Source organism: Micropterus salmoides, unplaced genomic scaffold, assembly GCF_014851395.1.
Source record: "Micropterus salmoides isolate LMB-PRFRI ecotype aquatic unplaced genomic scaffold, ASM1485139v1 Ms_hic_scaffold_11, whole genome shotgun sequence".
NCBI lineage: Eukaryota > Metazoa > Chordata > Actinopteri > Centrarchiformes > Centrarchidae > Micropterus > Micropterus salmoides.
Genome location: NW_024040152.1, coordinates 36,285,294 through 36,305,894, shown reverse-complemented (window position 1 = coordinate 36,305,894; position 20,601 = coordinate 36,285,294). Strand labels below are relative to the sequence as shown.

The 20,601-nt window shown below is 47.1% G+C and overlaps 1 protein-coding gene across 1 annotated transcript; it reads right to left on the bottom strand.

Moving 5' to 3' along the window:
* Window positions 1–101: 101 nt before the first annotated feature.
* Window positions 102–20,386, bottom strand: myo1eb (myosin IEb). Its single transcript, XM_038712423.1, has 27 exons — window positions 20,154–20,386; window positions 16,971–17,108; window positions 16,469–16,558; window positions 15,481–15,575; window positions 13,948–14,035; window positions 13,734–13,823; window positions 13,244–13,375; window positions 13,030–13,164; window positions 11,199–11,331; window positions 10,682–10,878; window positions 10,516–10,596; window positions 9,439–9,525; window positions 9,162–9,248; window positions 8,233–8,400; window positions 7,639–7,724; window positions 7,473–7,554; window positions 6,197–6,402; window positions 5,972–6,116; window positions 5,554–5,668; window positions 5,276–5,445; window positions 4,207–4,352; window positions 2,955–3,101; window positions 2,578–2,735; window positions 2,421–2,495; window positions 2,114–2,339; window positions 1,676–1,851; window positions 102–624 (listed from the first exon to the last, which is right to left on the bottom strand). Exons 1-27 carry the CDS (start codon window positions 20,154–20,156, stop codon window positions 548–550), a joined length of 3,333 nt encoding a protein of 1,110 aa, XP_038568351.1. The 5' UTR covers window positions 20,157–20,386; the 3' UTR covers window positions 102–547.
* Between the last annotated feature and the right edge of the window lie 215 nt (window positions 20,387–20,601).

Below are 20,601 nucleotides of genomic sequence, written 5' to 3'. Positions count from 1 at the left end.
TGATGGTTATTTTCATTATCAATGAATCCGCTGATTGATAAATTGTTCGGTGAATAAAATGTAAACGATGAAGAATGTGTTTCCTCAGGAACTCAAACAGGTTTGTACTGAAATGTCAGTTTATTGGCTGTTCCAGGGTCAGCTGGTTGATGCTCTATAAAACACAGTCAGCAGATATAAAACACACACATTTGTTCTGAAAGATTATTTAACTGTAAAAACGGTTTCATATATTTCATTTTATTGTGTCTTTTGATCAGAGAGCTACAACCTGCAGATCTTTCATGTGTTTTCAGCCTTTCCATGATAACACTGATGTAAAATCTGATCGAGCCTTCAGTCCAGGAGTCAGACCCTGACCTTTGACCTCTGGGGACGCCATCGGCACTGACTGAAACACACATTGGTTTCTTTATGAATGAACTCGTCAAACTCAATAATCAGCTTCCTGTTTCCTGTCAGGTGAAGTGTTGAAAGCTCTGGTGACCTCTGACCCCGGCGACGGCAGCAGCAGATCAGTGATCTCTGACCCCCCCGGAGAGGAAGTCTAAATCTTCTCCACGTAGTTTCCGGGAAACATCCCCTCTCTGCCTCGCAACCGACCGAACCACCAGCCGGACGGGTCTGCAGAAAATCCAGAGACAGCGGACCGAGTGAATGATCTCTTTATATTTATATGGCACAGATTCATAACGGGCAGAGCTCGTTTATAATCTCATTAACAGAGACCCAACGTTTGATTCTACTATCAGCCGATTCTGGTCGGAGTCTGAAGTGTTGCTGCAGCTGCTGCAGTGTAAACGGCTAACGTTAGCCTAGACTTTCATCCAGGACCCACAAAATGATGACATGCTAACGCTGTGCTAACTCTGTGTCTTGATGAGCAGTGTAGGTAGTAAGCTAATTAGCCAGGCATGCTAACATTAGCAGTTTATGTTTAACACCACCCTCTCTGACTGCAGCTCCATGTACACACCTTCAACATGGGAAATACTGCTGTCAGTAGTTACTGTTGCAAAGTTACGCTGTTTAGGGGAGGAGCAAACGATCAATTACGGTAGCTCTCATTTAGCGATAACAGCTACATTACTGTGACACTTATTTTAAAATGTTCTCAAAAGTAATCATAACATCCAAATGTGTCATATTTAGTGGCGACTGCTGTGTAGTTGGTTAACTATAGACGGATGGTCAGTCATGTGACCAAGCAGGAACCTCCAGGTCTGAACCTGAAGCACCTTAAACCTGCAAAAGCTCATCAGGAGTCGGCTGCTCATTTTTCAGTAAGTATGTTGTTTTCAGCCCGTTTGTCGCTAGCCAAAATTAGCATCCCAGCTAATATCACAGTTAACGTGAATTACAGATGCACCTTGCTAACCAAGCTAGCTAGCTCCACCCTCTCGTCCAAATATGGTCACGTCCTATGTGTCTAACGTTACGTTAGCTAATGTTAGTTAACCTGTGGTCGACTGCTTTGCTACAACTTGCAGGCCGGTAAAATAACGTGTGGAGTCACACTAGATGTACATTTACTGAATCTCGGACACATCACTCAACAAAAAGACCAGTAGTAGTAGCAACAGTAATAATATAAATAGTACCAGTAGTATTATCAGTAGTAGAAGAAACAGTAGTTCTAGAATGGCAACAGGATTAGCAGTAACAGAAGCAGTACCTTCAGTGAGTATCTCAATGACGTCGTTAGCATTGAAGCTGAGCTCATCGGTGTCCTGGGCGTCGTAAGCGTACAGAGCTTTGCACTGTGGAGACCGAGGCTTCGGTTTGGGAGCCGGCACGGGTCTACCTGCACCAGGAAGAGGCTTCACCTCCTTTGACCGCCGTCTCTGCAGCCTGCAGGCAACACGCAGGGATTACAGTACCATTCATCTTATTTACAATGAACCAGAGAACAATGCGTAGAACAAGGACCAGAACCAGGACCAGAAATAAAAGGAGCTGCTGGGTCTGCTTCAGTAACGCCAACGTAACATTTGAGAGACTCAAGTCACACAGGTACATATGACCTGTGACCATTTTACTGGATCTACCGGTGACCCTGGTATTGGTTACATTACTGCTACTGGTTAAACTGGGTCGCTCCTGGAGGTCTCACCCAGCGGCGCCCTGATCGGGGACGTCCATGAAGCCCATGTCCTGTTGCTGGAGGGGTGGGGTGTCATGTCGGCGCTGACTCTGGAGGCGGGGTAGACTGGGCTGTTCCATGCTAGACTGCTGCCTCATCAGGGAGAATCTGCCGGAGGCAGGGGCCCCTCTGGGAGCTCCTCCCCCTCTGGGAGCTCCTCCCCCTCTGGGAGCTCCTCCCCCTCTGGAGCGAGGAGCTGAAGAAAAATTTTAACTTATAAACCAACACTTTCTCAGACAGCGACCTCTCGACACCTGGAGTTTTTTGTAATTGGTACCTGAGTTGTGCTGGCTGGTAGGCGGAGCCCGGTTACCCATGTAGCGACTCTTGCGTTTGTCCGTCCTCGTTGGTCCTACAAATCAAACAGACAGGAAGTGAGGACGAGGACACAGAAAGTTGCAGGAGAGTCTGTGGTGAGTCCAGTGAGAACTTACTGGAGTTTTTGGGCAGACCCGGTCCGATGGAGACCTGCAGGGTCTTTCCGCTGGGCTTCAGGACCGCCTCGTCCCCCTGACCCATCTGGAACTGGACCTGTCTGGACCCAGAGGAGCTGAAAGGACCCCAGCCGCCCTTCTTCACCTTAAACTCCAGCCTGGAGGAAAGAGACAGAGGGAGGGCTTCAGCCGATTTTCATGTACGTGTTCATTCAGAAAACCATCACAGCTGTCAGATGGCTTTAGTTACTAGAACATCTGGAGTAGATTTAGTCAAGTGTTAAACTTGGAAACATGAAATCAAGGCAATGTTGTAAGAACTGGACATGTTTTTTTTATATTTGAGCAAAACAAAATAAAAAAGTGAGGCTACTGACAGGTTGTTGAATTTGAGCGGCAGCTTCTTCTGCGTTTTCTCTTGGTAACGTTTGACGAGCAGACTGAGAAACTCTGTTTTAAAGACGCTCTGCAGAACGCTGTCGTACTCCTCCTCATGGATGATGAAGAAGTCGTCCTGCAGAGTGCTGACAGAGAGACAAACGGGTAGAAAACCAATCAACAAGGACAAGATGAACCAAACATTTTAAGTGTTTTTTTAATCTTTTCAGGTATTTTTTCTCTTCTAATGTGTCAATTTATGAGCTGCATTTTCTAAATGTTGTCTAGTCTTGGCCCTATTCTACACTGAACAAAATTAGAAACAACACTTTTGTTTTTGCCCCCTGAACTCAAAGATCTAAGACTTTCTCTATGTACACATAAGGCCCATTTCTCTCAAACATTGTTCACAAATCTGTCAAAATCTGTGTTAGTGAGCACTTCTCCTTTCCCGAGATTATCCATCCACCTCACAGGTGTGGCATATCAAGATGCTGATCAGACAGAATGGGGATTGCACAGGTGTGCCTTAGGCTGGCCACAGTAAAAGGCCACTCGATCTCAAGTGTTGCGTCTATAATTTTGTTCAGTGTATTTCTAGTTCAAGTCACAGTTCCAGTTTTGGTCCTGGTTCTAAGTTACTCTTGGTCCTGGTTGTAGTTCTAATTCCAGTTCTGGCCGTGGCTTTAGGTCTGTGTTTGAAAACTGCTAAAACTGCTGTCTCAGAAGGTGTCTAACAGCGAGGCATCGAATGCTGTTCCGATCAGCTGGAACAAACTCGTCCTGTCACGTAAGATGCCTTCAAACCGTACCCCGTAACGGCCGGTTCTTAAGGCAGCATCGATGCTGACTTGATGCTGCCTGTTACCCATAAACCAGCGTGGCTACGGCCGCCGTAGAGTTTGAAAACTCATCAAGATGGCGGACAAAAAAGCCGAATTCGTACACAAATATACGTTTTTAAAAGAGTAGCTAGTTTCCTTGCTTCGATTTTTGAAAAGTTAGCGAGAACTAAACACTGAACTATCATATTAGCCCAAGTTTGTTAGGTCTGGTTCTAGCTCTGTTCCCGATTCTGATTTCATACCCTTTCCTGGTTCTAGTTCTAGTTTTAGTGATCCTGATTCTCGTTCTGGTTCTCATCTTGTTCCTGGCATAGTTCTAGATGCGGACTTGGTTCCAGTCCCAATTACAGCCCGACCTCCAGTTCTAGGTCTGCCCCTATTTCTAGATCTGGTTCTGTTGGTGTACCTCAGGGAAACAGACTGGATCTTGTTGAGCTCAATCTTCCTCTTGAGAACCTCCTGGATCTGGCCTTTATCTGGACCCTGCTTCACCTTCTCTCGACCAATCATGTACAGGCATTTCGGGGTCAGGATAAGGTCACGCTTCACTGTCTGTGGACAGAAACAAAGAGTTCAGTCGGGCAGTGAATCTTAAACTGAATTTGGTGAAACATGAAAGGAAACAAAACGAAGCAGGCACCAGTCTTGGTTTCTCTGGATGAAGTATTCATCCCAGTTTTTTCCTTTAATCCTCCCCCTTATTTTAGAGTCTCATTCCTCCAGTCAGCGAGCTACTTGGGACCAAGTTGAAATAACTTTAGCAGAGCAGACGCCATGGCATTGTCGGCCTCACTCTTGCCTGACGGATGGAGGTTGGACGGACACGTACACAGCCTGGATCTTTTACCAAACCATGGAAGCTTCCACTCCAGCACACTCCACCTAGTCTCTGCTTACTATCACACTGTTCTGAGCCTCATTGATGCTTCCCCACACCTCCTTCCTGTATTAATCTAACTGAACGGTGGTGAAGCTGCTGAGTCCTAGCTGACCTGTATTGCCATCATCACCACCAGAAGCCTACTTGTGCCTCTTGGGCTCCTCTTCAATCTTTTCCTGCAGACGGTATTTGAGCGTTGGAGTCCAAGTTCTGCAGAGCCCACCTCCTGTCACAGGGATACCACGGGGCAAAGCTGCAGTATTTTCCTTCTCCTACACTGGATTCTCTGAGATAGATCGGACTGAGGTGCCATCACTAGAGGATTTATCCACAACTATTCCCTTAAGCAGTACCAGGGTCTTGATTTACCTGTTTGTCCTTGCCCAGGTAATCAAACAATTGGCTCAATAACTATAAATTAAAATTAAACTATGTTGTATGACCTTGCCCCAGAAATCTGATAACATTTCTGTGAGACTTCACAGACTATCCTAAAGACTACATGAACACCTTGGAGGAGGAAGGGGGGCGTTCAAACTGGGTCAAAGCATCAGACAGACTTTGTGGAAATGTAGTTTCTTTCTGTAGTTTTTACCTTGAATCTTCGGTCAAATTTCACCACGACGTCGGCAAAGTCGATCCTCTCTCGGCGGCCAACAAACTGTCTGATCTCTGGATGGTTGTCCGTCCCGATGTAGTCGCCCACAAAGTTCCTGTTGATGCTGTTTCTGCGGCGCTCCTTCTTGTTCAGCAGGACGTCAGAGGCTGCAAAAAACAGAAAGTCACTTTGTAGAGAGGAAGACATACTGTCCAAGACACAAACACAAGCAAAATGTAGTTCTTCCTTAACCCAATCGTGGAAGACGGTCTTACCTTCCTCCCTCATCTTGACGTACTTGCGGACTGCGATGTGTTTACGCCACGCCTTCTGGATGACCCGAGCGTAACCGTTATACTTCCTCTCCCTCATCTCCTCCAACAAGAACAGCTGCAGAGAGGAAAAAACATCAGACAAGACACAGACAGACCCTGACAGGCTGAGTGGACTGAGGGCTTCTTGGAACTCCACTACCCAGAATGCCACGTCCTTAGAAACAGAACTCTACAACTCAACAGCTGTAGTGCAGTTTGGCCAGACCAAAGTTCTCTTGAGGTTCTGGTTCACAAACTCTGAGTCTCAGTCTCAGTGTTTCTGATAACAGTTACTGTTAGCAGGAAACTTTACTTTGAAAGTTTCCAGCAGGATAAACCACTTCCTGAGCTGTCCTTCCTGTGTGTGAATATTTCGTACCGACTCTGGCGCTTTGATGAAGACTTTGGTCTTGCCCAGCTGGAATTGGTCCTGGTCCATGTTGACAGAGTTCAGGAGGAGCAGGACTCCCTTTCGCTCTTCGCCCCTCCACTGAGGCCAGGTGTCCTTTGTCAGGATGGCATACCTGCAGCACACAGGCCCGTGTTAGCATGTTCGAAGCAGCAGGACAGTCTAAGGGATCTTACCCTGTGAGTGACCTCTGACCTCTGCAGGAACTTTTTGAAGACCCGTCTATAGGCGTATCCGGCCCGGCGGACTCTGATGTTCTCTCGGAGTCCTAGGTACTCCACCTGGTGTTTCACCCGGTTCTCCTCCCAGTCCCGGGGACGTTTGGTCTCGTTGGGTTTGATGCAGCGGATGTAGTGGGGGGTGCACTTCATCAGAGTCTGGACCAGACTGTTGGCTTGTACCTAAAAGGGAGGGGTGGGACGTTTTCACCTGCTGGTAGAGTTACCTGGTGTACCGGAGAGCCGGCAGTGTTTCAGTCTGTAAATCAGGGCTGAAATAAAGTGCTGTTCAAACCAAAAACAGCCCTCGATGGGATGTTGCAAACCAGCTCAGGCTCTAAATGTTCCTGTTATCTTAAAATTGTACTTAACATTAATAAAAACTCACAGGAAAATTCATTTGTGTGTTGTGACGCCCTGTGGGGTCATGTGTGGATGTGGCCTCTCTCTCTTCCTTGTAGAGGAAGAGCTGATTGTGGTAACTCTGGGCACCTGGGCTAACTGCCCTGTAGGCTGTTTGTAACTCTTCTCATTCTGCTGAGGTCGCTGCTGGGCTGAGGACGGACGGACCTCTCTGTTAACTTGCTACCATCTGTTTCCCTCCACAGGTTTCGCCTTGGTTTCTGGACATGTTGTTGTAGTTGATAGTTATTTCTTGCACATTTTCCATCCATCATCCTGCTCTGACTGAAACCACAATGTTCACTTGTTCACCTTTACTTTGGCACCAGCCTTAATTTGGTTAATTTTGGTTTAATCAACTTCTGCCCTGGTGTGTCTCCCTTTTGTTGTGGCCTTTTGAACCAGGTCATAACACTGTCTTCATGAAACAGGTGCTTGCTAACCAATAACATGCTATCTAGCTGGTAACATGCTAGCACAAGCTAGCCTGAAATAAAATGGCTGTCCTGTTAGCAGACACAGTTTCTGTATTTTATTAGAAATCTTGCATAGTGTAGGGTGGAATGGCTGATATTTGTATGTATATTTGGGTCTATGACTGATTTAAGTATTTAATGTATTTTGAACTATATTTGTATAAATTGTATTAGTGTTTGTGTCGACCTACCCAGGACTGCAGATGGGACACACATAGCATGGCAGCTTTCTGCCAAGTAAGCTCATGCAGCGCTGACTTAACGTGATGCATGCTGGTTAGAAAGGTTGTCTGACTTTCACCGGCGTTGCAAAACCTCACCATGTCACATGTCATTAAACCCCCCCGGGAGCAAGGCGGCCGCTGTCTCTCTCACCTTGATCTTACTGCTGGCGGTGCTCGGACGCCCTCTCTTCTCGGCCTCCAGGTTCTCAGGGAACAGAGCTTTGATGAACGGACTGACAACAAACACACCACAAACGGGGTCAATGTGAGGTCATTGTGAGGTCATCTCACACACACACACAAATCTGAGTACTTACAACTCGCTGCTCTGCATCAGCTCGATGATGTCGTTAAACAACACGTCTCTGTTCCTCTCACAGAAACCGCTGGCATCATACGACACCTGGACGGACGGGTGGAGATTATAGACAGACGGGTGGAGTTTATAGACAGACGGACAGGTGGAGTTTATGAACAGACGGGTGGAGTTTATGAACAGACGGGTGGAGATTATAGACAGACGGGTGGAGTTTATAGACAGCTGGAGATTATAGACAGACGGACGGGTGGAGTACATGAACAAACGGACAGGTGGAGTTTATAGACAGACGGACGGGTGGAGATTATAGATAGACGGACGGGTGGAGATTATAGATAGACGGACGGGTGGAGATTATAGACAGACGGACGGGTGGAGATTATAGACAGACGGACGGGTGGAGTACATGAACAAACGGACAGGTGGAGATTATAGACAGACGGGTGGAGTTTATAGACAGCTGGAGATTATAGACAGACAGACGGGTGGAGAACATAGACAGACGGACGGGTGGAGAACATAGACAGACGGACGGGTGGAGAACATAGACAGACGGACGGGTGGAGAACAGGTAGCCAGGTGTCCTGCGTACCTTCCCTGCATAGTGGTGGATGATGAATCCTTTGTTCCAGCTGCTGAAGTGTTCGTGGGATCCGATCTGTCCCTGAAGCTTCTGCAGCAGCGTCTGATCCGCTCCTTCACCTTTAGCGTGCATAGTGGCGCACACATCGTCCAGGATGCTCATAACCCCCGGGGGATTCTGGGAAACGACCACAGACATGATGTTGACAGGAGTTCCCAGATAAAGGAGCTCTGACTGACCAAAGGCTGAAGGATGTGCCTGACTCAGCCAATAAACCCACAGAGGAAGAAGAACGCGGCACATTTCATCAGCTCATTTATGGCAACATTATAAAAAACTAAAAAAGAGATTTTATTGTTGCGTCGTAGCAGTTCCATAACATTAAAACCAACATCTTGTTTCCTGAAGCTTTTGTTTTACATTTGACTTTGTGTTCATCTTCTTTGTTAGTTATTTAACGGTTTAGTTCAGTTAAAAGGAGAAGCTGAACGCTGCCAGCACGCTCACTCAGCCTGATGTCTTTCAGTTTACCGACTGCTGCATGTCTGATGGCTTTTATATAGTGTTGGGCAAGTTACTCTGGAACTGTGATAAATTACTCCCTCAACAGGTACAAATATTACTTATCACGTTAGTATACGACCTTCACTACCCCCCCGCCCTGCCCCTTCCTGAAAAGTGACAGCAGCCTGTTCAGCAGTTCATTTTAGAAATGAATCCAGTTTACTGGAACAATAGTGAACCATAGGAGTCAACAAGCAGCCAGACTGAAACCAGATGATGCAGGACAGTATCGGCCGTGAGGTCTGTGCTGACGCAGTAAAGCAGTGTTACTTGGATTAGTAACCAATATTATTACTGTTCTGGAAATATTAATCCCGCACACCACTACTTGCTGGGGAAAGTAATAATATTACTGCCCGACACTCCTGACTCACCAGTTTGGACTCGATGAGGTCACAGACCACTTTGTTGTTGAAGTACTCGATGGGGGTCCATTTGATCCCCTCCTGAACATATTCTTCCTGCAGAGACAGAAGGACAGATTCAGAAGGACAGGTGAGGCTCAGAGAGAAGAACCTGCAGACAGGAAGTACAGACCATCAACAACGAAAGGAAAAAACAACCAGAGTAGGGTCTCAGAAATAACCGAATTAAAAGAAAGACTAGAAGGTGTAACTTGGTGATGTCATGGCGTGTGTCATGGCGTGTCACCTGTTCTGCCTTCAGCGTGAGCTCAATGAAAATCTGCTGCAGCTTCTCGTTGACAAAGTTGATGCAGAACTGCTCGAAGCCGTTTCGCTGGAAAAAACAGAAGAATCAATCGACCGACCGACACTGATCAATCTGCAATAAGGCCTCCCTGATGGAACTGCATGATGGGTAATTATCTGCCTGTACTTCTCAGCATTGAGGAGACCGTTCATTCTAACCAAATCCCAAACCTGCAGGAGTCTGCATGCTTTATGCTGCCTGCAGACTCTCGTTCTTATTCTGCTCTCCAGCCCTTCAGAGAACAACCTGCAGCCAGAACTTTCACGCTGACTCATCAGTTCAGAACTCCTGCGCCCAGTTCCCGTGTTTCCTGCACAGCTGAGTCTCAGCCTTGTTTCGATGTCGGAGGCTTTTTGGCTGCAAGTCTTCCATGAAGGCCACTTCTGATTTCTCCGAACACTAGATGGTTTACCAGAGTCCCCCTCGTTTCCTAATGGTGGACCAGAGTCCAGGAAGGTGGAGGAGCGTAAGGTCTCCAACATCCACGAGCTCCGTGATGTCGTCATGGAGGAGTGGAAGAGGACTCCAGAGGCAACCTGTGAAGCTCTGGTGAGCTCCAGGCCCAAGAGCGTTAAGGCAGCGCTGGAAAATAATGTTGGCCCCACAAAATATTGACACTTTGGGCCCAATGTGGACATTTTCACTTAGACATGTCCTCACTTTTGTTGCCAGCAGTTTAGACATTAACGGCTGTGTGATGTGTTATTTTGAGGGGACAGCAGATTTACACTGTTCTACAAGCTGCACGCTCACTACTTTACACTGTTATACAAGCTTGAACTGTCTGTGCCTCCCACCTGTTCAGGTGTAGCTTCAGTGTCTCACACAGTGTGGGAACTTTGAGTTCTGACTAGCTGGTATTTATTTGTGCATCTTGTGCTTGTAGTTCTGTCTTTATGAGGTAAATTACAGGCTGTACTAAAACGTGGTTCAGATGTGTTATTAGGGATTAGGATCTGGTTTCTGTTCATGGTTAGAGATGTACTGTGTCAGTGAGGGTCCTGTGTGTATTTATACCTGGAAGATCTCGAAGCCGTAGATGTCGAGGACGCCAATGTTGAGCTCCTCCTGGTCCTTCTGCATGGCTTTATTAACACACTGTCACACACAGAACAGAATCAGTACAGAACCACCTGAAGCCAGAGATCAAATGAAGGCGTGTGGGGTGCAGATGTGGACTGACGTCAACGAGGAAGTCGAAGAGTCGGGTGTACAGAGCTTTGGACAGGGCATCTCTGGAGAAACAGGCCTGCTCCGTGTTCAGGGTGACGGAGATGGACTCGGTTTTCCCGCCCCACTTACTGTCCATAATCCTGCTGGTCAGTTTACTGCAGAGGCCGTCCTGAGAGATCCCCAACAGGAAGGACGGGAACGCCAGGACTGACAGGAAGACAAGGACAGTTTCACCAACAGTGACAATAGGATCAGGACCCACAAGGATCAGGACCCACAAGGATCAGGACCCACAAGGATCAGGACCCACAAGGATCACCCAAAGCTTCAGTCTGTTTAGTTTGCTCTTTCTGTACCTTTTCTGGGCTGTGGCGGAGGGATACGTCTGTACCTTTGTGGAGCAACTCCTACTAACTTCCTGTCATTTTTAGAACACCTGCATGAACCTGAACTTCTTCACCACATCATTACCCTGTGTGTTTAGTGTGTAGTATTTGTAGTGTGTACTGAGTACTGTAGTATCTTACAGTCCTGGCTTTCGACCACTGCGTAGTTGTTTTCCTCTCTGAAGCTGATGTTTCCCAGATGAAGAATTCCTGCAACCAGCTGAAGAACTGAATCCTGATCCTCCACCGAGAGACCCACTACTGACATCGCCCCCTGAGAGACAGACAGGTAGAGACAGGTAGAGACAGCTGCAGACAAGACAGGTGCAGACAGACAGACAGACAGACAGACAGACGCAGACAGACAGACGCAGACAGACAGACGCAGAGACAGACAGACGCAGACACAGACAGGCAGACACAGACAGACGCAGACACAGACAGACAGGTGCAGACAGACGCAGAGACAGACAGACGCAGACACAGACAGGCAGACACAGACAGACGCAGACACAGACAGACAGGTGCAGACAGACGCAGACAGACAGACACAGACAGACGCAGACACAGACAGACAGACGCAGACAGACAGACGCAGACGCAGACAGACGCAGACAGACAGACAGACAGACAGACAGACAGACGCAGACAGACAGACACAGACAGACGCAGAGAGACAGACAGACGCAGACAGACAGACAGACAGACAGACGCAGACAGACACAGACAGACGCAGACAGACGCAGACAGACGCAGACAGACACAGACAGACACAGACAGACACAGACAGACAGACACAGACAGACGCAGACAGACAGACACAGACAGACGCAGACAGACAGACACAGACAGGTGCAGACAGACGCAGACAGACAGACGCAGACAGACGCAGACAGACAGACGCAGACGCAGACAGACAGACGCAGACAGACAGACAGACAGACAGACAGACAGACAGACAGACGCAGACAGACGCAGACAGACGCAGAGAGACAGACAGACGCAGACAGACAGACAGACAGACAGACAGACGCAGACAGACGCAGACAGACGCAGACAGACACAGACAGACACAGACAGACAGACACAGACAGACGCAGACAGACAGACACAGACAGGTGCAGAGAGACAGACAGACGCAGACAGACGCAGACAGACAGACGCAGACAGACAGACAGACAGACAGACGCAGACAGACGCAGACAGACGCAGACAGACACAGACAGACACAGACAGACAGACACAGACAGACGCAGACAGACAGACACAGACAGGTGCAGAGAGACAGACAGACGCAGACAGACGCAGACAGACAGACGCAGACAGACGCAGACAGACAGACGCAGACAGACAGACAGACGCAGACAGACGCAGAGACAGACAGACGCAGAGACAGACAGACGCAGAGACAGACAGACGCAGACAGACAGACGCAGAGACAGACAGACGCAGACAGACAGACGCAGAGACAGACAGACGCAGAGACAGACAGACGCAGAGACAGACAGACGCAGAGACAGACAGACGCAGACACAGACAGACGCAGACACAGACAGACAGACGCAGAGACAGACAGACGCAGACACAGACAGACAGACGCAGACAGACGCAGAGACAGACAGACGCAGAGACAGACAGACGCAGACAGACAGACGCAGAGACAGACAGACGCAGAGACAGACAGACGCAGAGACAGACAGACGCAGACAGACAGACGCAGACGCAGACAGACGCAGACAGACAGACAGACAGACGCAGACAGACAGACACAGACAGACGCAGAGAGACAGACAGACAGGTGCAGACAGACAGGTGCAGACAGACAGACGCAGACAGACGCAGACAGACAGACGCAGACAGGTGCAGACAGACAGGTGCAGACAGACAGGTGCAGACAGACAGACACAGACAGGTGCAGACAGACAGACGCAGACAGGTGCAGACAGACAGGTGCAGACAGACAGGTGCAGACCATGGTATCAGAGAACTCCTTCTTGTCGTTCATGTCCTCCACAGTGTAAGTTCCTGATTGGTTGAGGTAGTAATAGTAGTCGGGGGTCGTGACCCCGAGGTTCTCCCTCTGCTCTGCAGTCGCCCCTCCCAACAGCTGAGGACAGAGGTCAAAGGTCACAGAGGTCAGGTGCGTTTATTACCTGTAGTATAATTGGCAGTATATTTTGCAGTACCTGGTAGTAGATGTGGAAGCTTCTCTCTCCAGGATTCTGTGAAACGACTCGACTCTTCTCCAACAGGAAGTTGGAGATTTTCCCTCCATCAGGAGCGCCTCCTCGACTGAACTGGATCTCGAAGTATTTACCCTGACAGGAGGAGCACAGTGTGTACATGTAGTACTATATGTAGTACTATAGTGTAATGTTTAAAGAAAATCTTTAAAGCGAGCTTTCTGATGCAGATATTTAAACTTCAGGGGGAACATGCAGTCCTCGGTTCTATTTGGTTCTTCAGGACTACTTTCAGAGTAAAGAGAGCATCTTCAGCAGCAAAGCAAGAAGGTATTTTAAACTGCAGAGCCTGTTCCAGCTTATAGTTCTGTAGGGAAACCTCAGAATCATGGCTACTCTGTGTAAGCCAGGTCTGTCAGAACCAGGACGTCGGGTCAGTCTGTGAAACAAGAATTCTCAGGTGATCCACTTTAGAAAGTATATTTATTCTCACAAATCTGCTGGAGTTGTTGTTGCGGACGGTCTTGGCATTTCCGAAAGCCTCCAGCAGCGGATTGGACTGCAGGATGATGTCTTTAACATGCTGCGCACAAACACACCAGCATCAGCAGCAGTAACAACGGTAACAGTGAAGTATTGATCCAAATATTTCATTCTGACTCGGATTCCAACACCTAAAGTACCTCTGTGGTCCTCTGTGTACTGACCTGGACTTTGTCTCCACCTCCGGACACTTTGGACACGTAGCTCATGATGTATTTGGCAGCGACTGTTTTTCCAGCTCCGCTCTCACCGCTGACCGACAGGAAACAGATTATTACAACTTTATAAAGTTAAAAACCTGTTCACCGGTCGTCCTCTACGAGCTCGTCAGTATTAAACAAACAACTTCTTCCTGAGAATGACTGATCTGTTCGTGTGTTGGTTTATTTAAAAGGGACAGTGCACATTAAGTTACAGATACAGGCTGTTACCGTGGTCCATTTACCTCGGAAGTCGGAGGTCGGAGCTGGGAATGATGTCACACCCGAGTTTACGGCGTTCCAGTTAACAAGTTGGAAAACCTGACCAGCTGTTTGTTTACAACTAGCCAGGTTAGCTATTGATATCAGTTGATTAAAAAAACGCATTGTGTGGTATTTACTCACACTAAAGACTGTAGCAACACGTCCACAGACAGCTGTCACAAGTCACAAGTACACAGACGTGCTAATCTCTAACTGTTGATACCCCGGCAGCCATCTTGGATCACGAAGTCGGGGTAGTGCGGTTCTCCCGACTTCCCGAGTCGGAAATCCGACTTCAGGGGGCTTTCAAGTTGAAAGTTCCAACTGGGAACTCGGAAATTCCGACTTCCCATGTCAAATGGAACGCACCATGTGTCTCAACTCACCCGTAGCCCACTCAATGTATCCCAGAATGCATTTTGGAAAGCAGTGTACAACCGACGGTCACTAATCAAGTCGTATATACCATCATGCATTGCACTGATAGAAAAAACTGATTGTCCAAAGGCACTGATGTAATTAAGAGTGCCAAAATAAAGATCGGAGTGGTGTCCGAAAGTGTTGTTTTAATAATGCGAGGAGCTCACTGTGTAGTGCTCTACATACAGCTCCCTACGGGGGGGTGGCGAGGAGCGGATGAGCGGGGATTTCGGACACAGCGATTGTTTATAAGCGAGACGCACAGCGATGAAATGAACCAACTGAAACGTCAACAGACGAGTTGTCAGTTTTTCCTCTGAGCTCTCTGAAGTGGGCGGGGCTCAGGTTTGATATCAGACGCCTGTACTGCGAAGTTCACCTTCTCCAACGATCAATCAGGCTCAGCAGTCACATGACGCTGGTTATCAATAATTCAGCCAAGAGCGTGTTCACGTCACAGACGGCCAATCACAGACGAGGACAGTCTGCTGGCAGCAGAGCGGCAGATTTTACAAACTGTAATCTGAGACAAACAGGAAGTAGAAAACTGTCTACGGGATCTCCTACAGATGCTGATGTCATCTTCCAAGAGAGCTGATTGGTCAGTAGGCGGGGCTCTGGAACAGGTTAGCCGCTCAGCACTCAGAAGTGAACCGCCCTCGTGGGTCTGAAACCCTGAAGTTACCTGCTGACCTCACTTCCTGCTCGTCCAGCCTCTGATAATAATTCATATCTACAGGTGTTTGATTATTTACGAATGTTTAATCTTGTAGAGAAACACTGAAGACCGAAGCAAGACAAAGCCCCGCCTACCTGATGATGACACACTGGTTCTCGTTGTCAATCATCATGTTTCTGTACATGGTGTCGGCCAGCGCGTAGATGTGGGGGGGGTTCTCGTACTGAGCCTGGGAGGAGAAGAGGGGAAACATATCAATACATTACATACGTGTTACGATGCAGTCTGCATTTTCTGTAATTCCTAAGTCTTATCATTTCAACAGTTGAAGTTGTAACTGTTTCTTAGCGAATCGCTCCTTCCCTCCTGCTCACGTTGACTGTGAGTGAAATGTAATCTGGGTTCAGTAGAGCAGGAGGCTCTACATGTTACACTGTTGGGGAGTTTGTGGGTCTCTGTAAATAATATTAAACAGAGACGGTCTACACCGGCTCCATTTTAACATTTACCTGGGCAGGTAAAACTCCTGAATTCCAGAGTGAAAACAAACATCATGCTTGTTGTAGAAAGACTTACAGAACCAAAGACTCCCAAAAGACTTACAATAAACTCTGTATTGATGTCAAAATGTGTATCTACAATAACTAATCCTCAGTTTCACTGCTCTCGCCTGAGCACCAGTGTTGGCTGACAAATTAAATAGTGGTAATGAAATGAGAGGGTGGGCTCTCAGCTAGCTAACATCACCCAGCTCATTTTCAGTAAAAGAAATGCTCTGAAGGTGGGAAAGTGAAGTGTATTAAAGAAGCTAGGCAGCTAACTGCTGACATTAACCTGCATTAGTGTGGTGGACTGAACGGAGCAGCTGCCTGCGAGCGATGCGGGCAGACAGACGGTCATCAAGGTTAGGAAACGGTACGGTCCTTTTTTAATATTTAATTTTAATATTAACATTCTTGAATATAAGGCAAGAGTACAGGAAATATATTGTAATATTTACAGTGGCAGGTAAGAAAGACCCCTGAACTGTTGCCTCTTCTGGGGGGTCCAAGCCCCCCAATAATTGGAACCATGGTTAGGGTCAGGTTACTTTAGATTAAGGTCATCCAGTGTGTGTCTCACCGCTCCCTGGTAGAGCTCCACCTCTCTGTCAGTGAAATATGGAAGCTGTTTGAAAGGATTCACAGAGATCAGAACGGACCCGATGTAGGTCTGAAAAGGAAGAACCAGGTCAAGGACCACAACTAGAACCACCACCATCAGAACCACCAGTTCCAGAACTCTGAGCTGCTGCAGCTCCTCATGAGCCCTTTAGTCTCCCTGAGCTCTCAGTAACGACTAACTGGATCCACTGAATCAGGTCGAACAGTAAAAACTGAAACTGCTGCCAGGAAACACCTGCAGCCCTGGCCAATCAGGAGCAACCGTCTGTGGAAACAGGAAGTCACAGTAACAACAGCACCACCTACAGTCAGTGGGTGTAAATATTTATAACGAGTTTGTACAAAGGAGTACTTTTACTTTAACTAAACTTTGATGCTAATACTTTTGTACTTTTACTTAAACATTTTTAATGCAGTATATAAAACTTCTGAGTACTTTCTCTAGTACTGTATAAGGATACAAAGATGAAGTCGTCCATGAATCTCTTCTTCAGGTTGTCTGTGATGGCGTCCTCGTTGATCTTGGACAGCAGCACCATGTCGTCCACCCCGCTCACCTTCACGTTCTGAGCCTGCCAATGGTATCGCTCCTTACTACCCTGGGGGCGGGGCATAAAGACAGAGAGGGTCAGGACTGGATCATCACCTCTGAATGTAGCTCACCTGGAGTCATGACTGTAACCATAGTAACACGTCAGCCAATCACATGATCAGCACTCAGCTTTAATTTCAAAATAAGAGCGTTCTGTTTTTTCAAAGATGAACTTGTGACGGAAATAATAATAATAATAATAATAATATTTATTTGTAATAAATCACCTGGATAAGAAGACTTTTTGAGCCTAAAAACAATTTGTTAGTCTGGATTAGTTAAACCACGTCTGAAGACCAGGTCCCTGAAGACAACAAGAACTGATCAATATTGGATTGTGCTTTAACCTATATGCAGATGATGCAGTCATTTCTTTCTGTGTAATAAAAATAAAACTCTGTCTTTAATTCCTTCCTTAACTGTTTTCTTCCTTTTTACTCCAGAATCAACAAAAGCTCACTAATGAACTTTCAGATCTTATTGGTGTAGAAACAGAAGTTTCTTGCCATGTTATATCCCTCGTGTTTACATCTGAAATATACTTACAACATACTTACTTTTGTTTTGTTTTTTTTGATACAGACTGGAAGAACCAGATCTCAGCTCTGTACCTGGTTTCTGTCCTCCACATTTAAACACCTGATTTATTATTGCTTAAAGTATAAATTTATACCAGATCAGTTTGTGGAGGCGTACAGGTCCTGAGGGATGGTAGATTGCACCCTGACCTTGTCCCTGGCAGCAGCGTACCAGATGGTGATGGCGGTGTAGAAGTCCACTATAACTGACTTTAGCTGGTTGAACTTCTGCAGCCGTAGCATGAAGTACATCCTCTGCTGGACCTTCTTGGTGAGGGAGGTGATGTTCAGGTCCTGAGAGATAATGGTGCCCAGGAAGTAGAAGGACTCCACAGTGCTGACTAGAGACTGGTTCAGGGTGGATGGTGAGACAGAGTCCGGCCCAACTGCTTGGCGAGAGTTCTGCCTCCTGAACAGTTGAGGCCCCTCCCGAGAATGGAGACAGACTCTGGGGTGGGGAGTTGTTGAAGGCTTCTGGACCCTGCCGAGGTTGGGGAGGTGAACTGCTGCTGATCAATGGAGTCACGGGGGATGGAGTCATGTCTGTCCCATTGTCATTCAAAGCAACAGTAGAACTGGTTCAGCACGTTGGCCAGGTGAGAGTCATTAATGGGGTGGGAGGCTTTGGGTTTGTAGTTGGTGGTCTGTCTGAGCCCCTCCAGACAGAAGCAGAGTCGCTGGCCGGGTACAGCCATTCTGGTCTGGTCTCCACTTCTAAACACCGGCCCCTCCTCCATCCTTAGCTGTGAACCGGGATCTGCCTTAGCGAACCAGAGTCTGTGGTGAACCGGGGTCTGTCCTCACAGAAGCTGATGTAGGACGTCACAGCCACGTCTCAGTCCAAATCCCGCCTGAAGGTCCTCTAAAGCCTCACTGGTCCACTGCTGTGAAGTCCTCACTGCAGGTTTACAGAGTTTCTGCCTGCAGGAATCAGGTGGACCATCGCGTGTCTCTAGTCTCTGCTTATTGTGGTGCAGCTGTGATCCAGAATCCTCTCTGGTCGGACATTTTACTGTCTCTGTTTTTCCCCACTGGTTTGTTGCACAGTGAGAGCAGGTTGGAGAGAAATATTCCCGGCAGCGGTGTACGGAGTCCACGCCGACGGAGACGCACGAGCGCCGCGGCACGTTTCCTGCTCCTCAGGCGCTTTGCTGCATGAACAAATAGTTCCACTGACGACGTGAGAAAAGTGGGAATTAAATTTGTTTCGTTGAACTCAAAACGCAGCGCAGAGGCCATCTTCATGACAATAATTACAATCCAAAAAAATATGCAAATAAATACTTAATATTTTACTTTTAGGGTATTTTGATGCTAATACTTTAATACCTAAGTAATTTTGAACAGAGTATTTCTCCACACACACAGACACACACAGACACACAGACACACACAGCGCTGCGTGTCGAGGCGTCGCTCCTAAACAAGATCCCACAGGACTGAGGAATGCTGGGAATTCAGGAGGGAGATCAGATCAGACCAGTCAGCTGTGTGTGTGTGTGTGTGTGTGTGTGTGTGTGTGTGTGTTTATAAATAAACGACAGGATGAAACATTCTGAGCTGCAACAAGTCGTCAATAAATCACTTTGTCTCCTGAACGATTCGTCGATCACTCGATCATCAGCTGCAGCTTTAACGCAGATCTCTTTTTGTTTAGGGCCCCTGTTGATGCCCCACCTAGAAAACACACCTCTGCTCCCTGTGCAGTGTTCATGTACTGTCAGTCCTGCAGAGTACTACTCTAGTACTATTGTAGTACTTTATTACACTGTGAACAAACTAATGATTCAGATTTGAAAATGTCTCTTTAAGAGGCCACAGAGTTTAGTTTAGTACATTTGTGTGGCCCCTCAGGAGCCCCGGGGGCCATAATCCGGCCTTCACACTGAACATCACCATAAAGTAAATCATCATGATCTAAACAGACAGAACGTTCTGCAGGAACCTCGCTGTCACTGAGGGTTTCCATGGTAGCTATACATCTGAATTATTTGTTTTTTCTTAATTTAATTGTAATTTGTTTATTTATTTATTTGTTTGTACATTTTGACTTTAACATGTTTCTTATCTTTTTTATTTCTGTTTTTGTCTTTTTGATTAATTTAATTCACTTTGTTTCCTTTTGGTATTTAGAGATTTCTTAGATTTAATTCACTGATTGATTCCGTTTTCCAAAGTGCTGATTGATTATTAATCCCTGATTATTGATGAGTGATCATTGATGATTATTAAGGATTTCTGAAGTTCTCTTTGACTTTGTTTCTTTGAAAAAGTCAAAAACAAACTTCAGGAAGTTTCAGTTAAAAACAAACAGAGATCTGATCAGAGATCTGTTCCTGCGGGAGTTTCACAGTAAACCAGAACCCTGCGGGACCACGACCTGGCCCGATCCAGCACCGGGACCGGAGTGTGCTTCTCTGCTGCCTTAAAGTTCTGACCCGTTCTGGAGGTTTGGAGTACTAAGAGAAACTCACCATGTCTGCGGCTCCTGTCTCACTTCCTGCTTCAGTAAATGTTGAGAAATCTTCAGGGAGTCTCAGGTGGATCCGGGATACAGGTGGACTCGGACTAAACCCGGATCGGCTCAGTCCGGATCAGGTGGGTTCGGCTCGGTGACTCAGACGGACTGTGTGGGTCGGACCAACATTTTCTTCCCGCTCCGGTTTCTGTCAGTTTTTCTTCCTTCAGTCTCTCAACTCTCTGCAGGTGTGGGCAGGTAAAGCCCCGCCTCCTCCCGCCCTGCGGAACTCTGGGTAATGTAGTGCTGACACGGAGCTGCTGCTCCCGCGTGTCCACCATCAGGATCACGCGCTCTCAGCTGGACAGGAAGTGATCAACAATCATTGATCTTTATTTTATGGATTTTTACTTTGAACATCTCTTTATTTTATCTGTAAGAACAAACATGTTTGTTTCCATCAG

Coding starts and splice junctions, on each gene's coding strand:
- myo1eb (XM_038712423.1), bottom strand. Junction 7,555..7,638: donor CTGATGCAGAGCAGCGAGTT/GTAAGTACTCAG, acceptor GTTTGTTGTCAG/TCCGTTCATCAAAGCTCTGT. Junction 1,852..2,113: donor CCCGATCAGGGCGCCGCTGG/GTGAGACCTCCA, acceptor TGTTGCCTGCAG/GCTGCAGAGACGGCGGTCAA.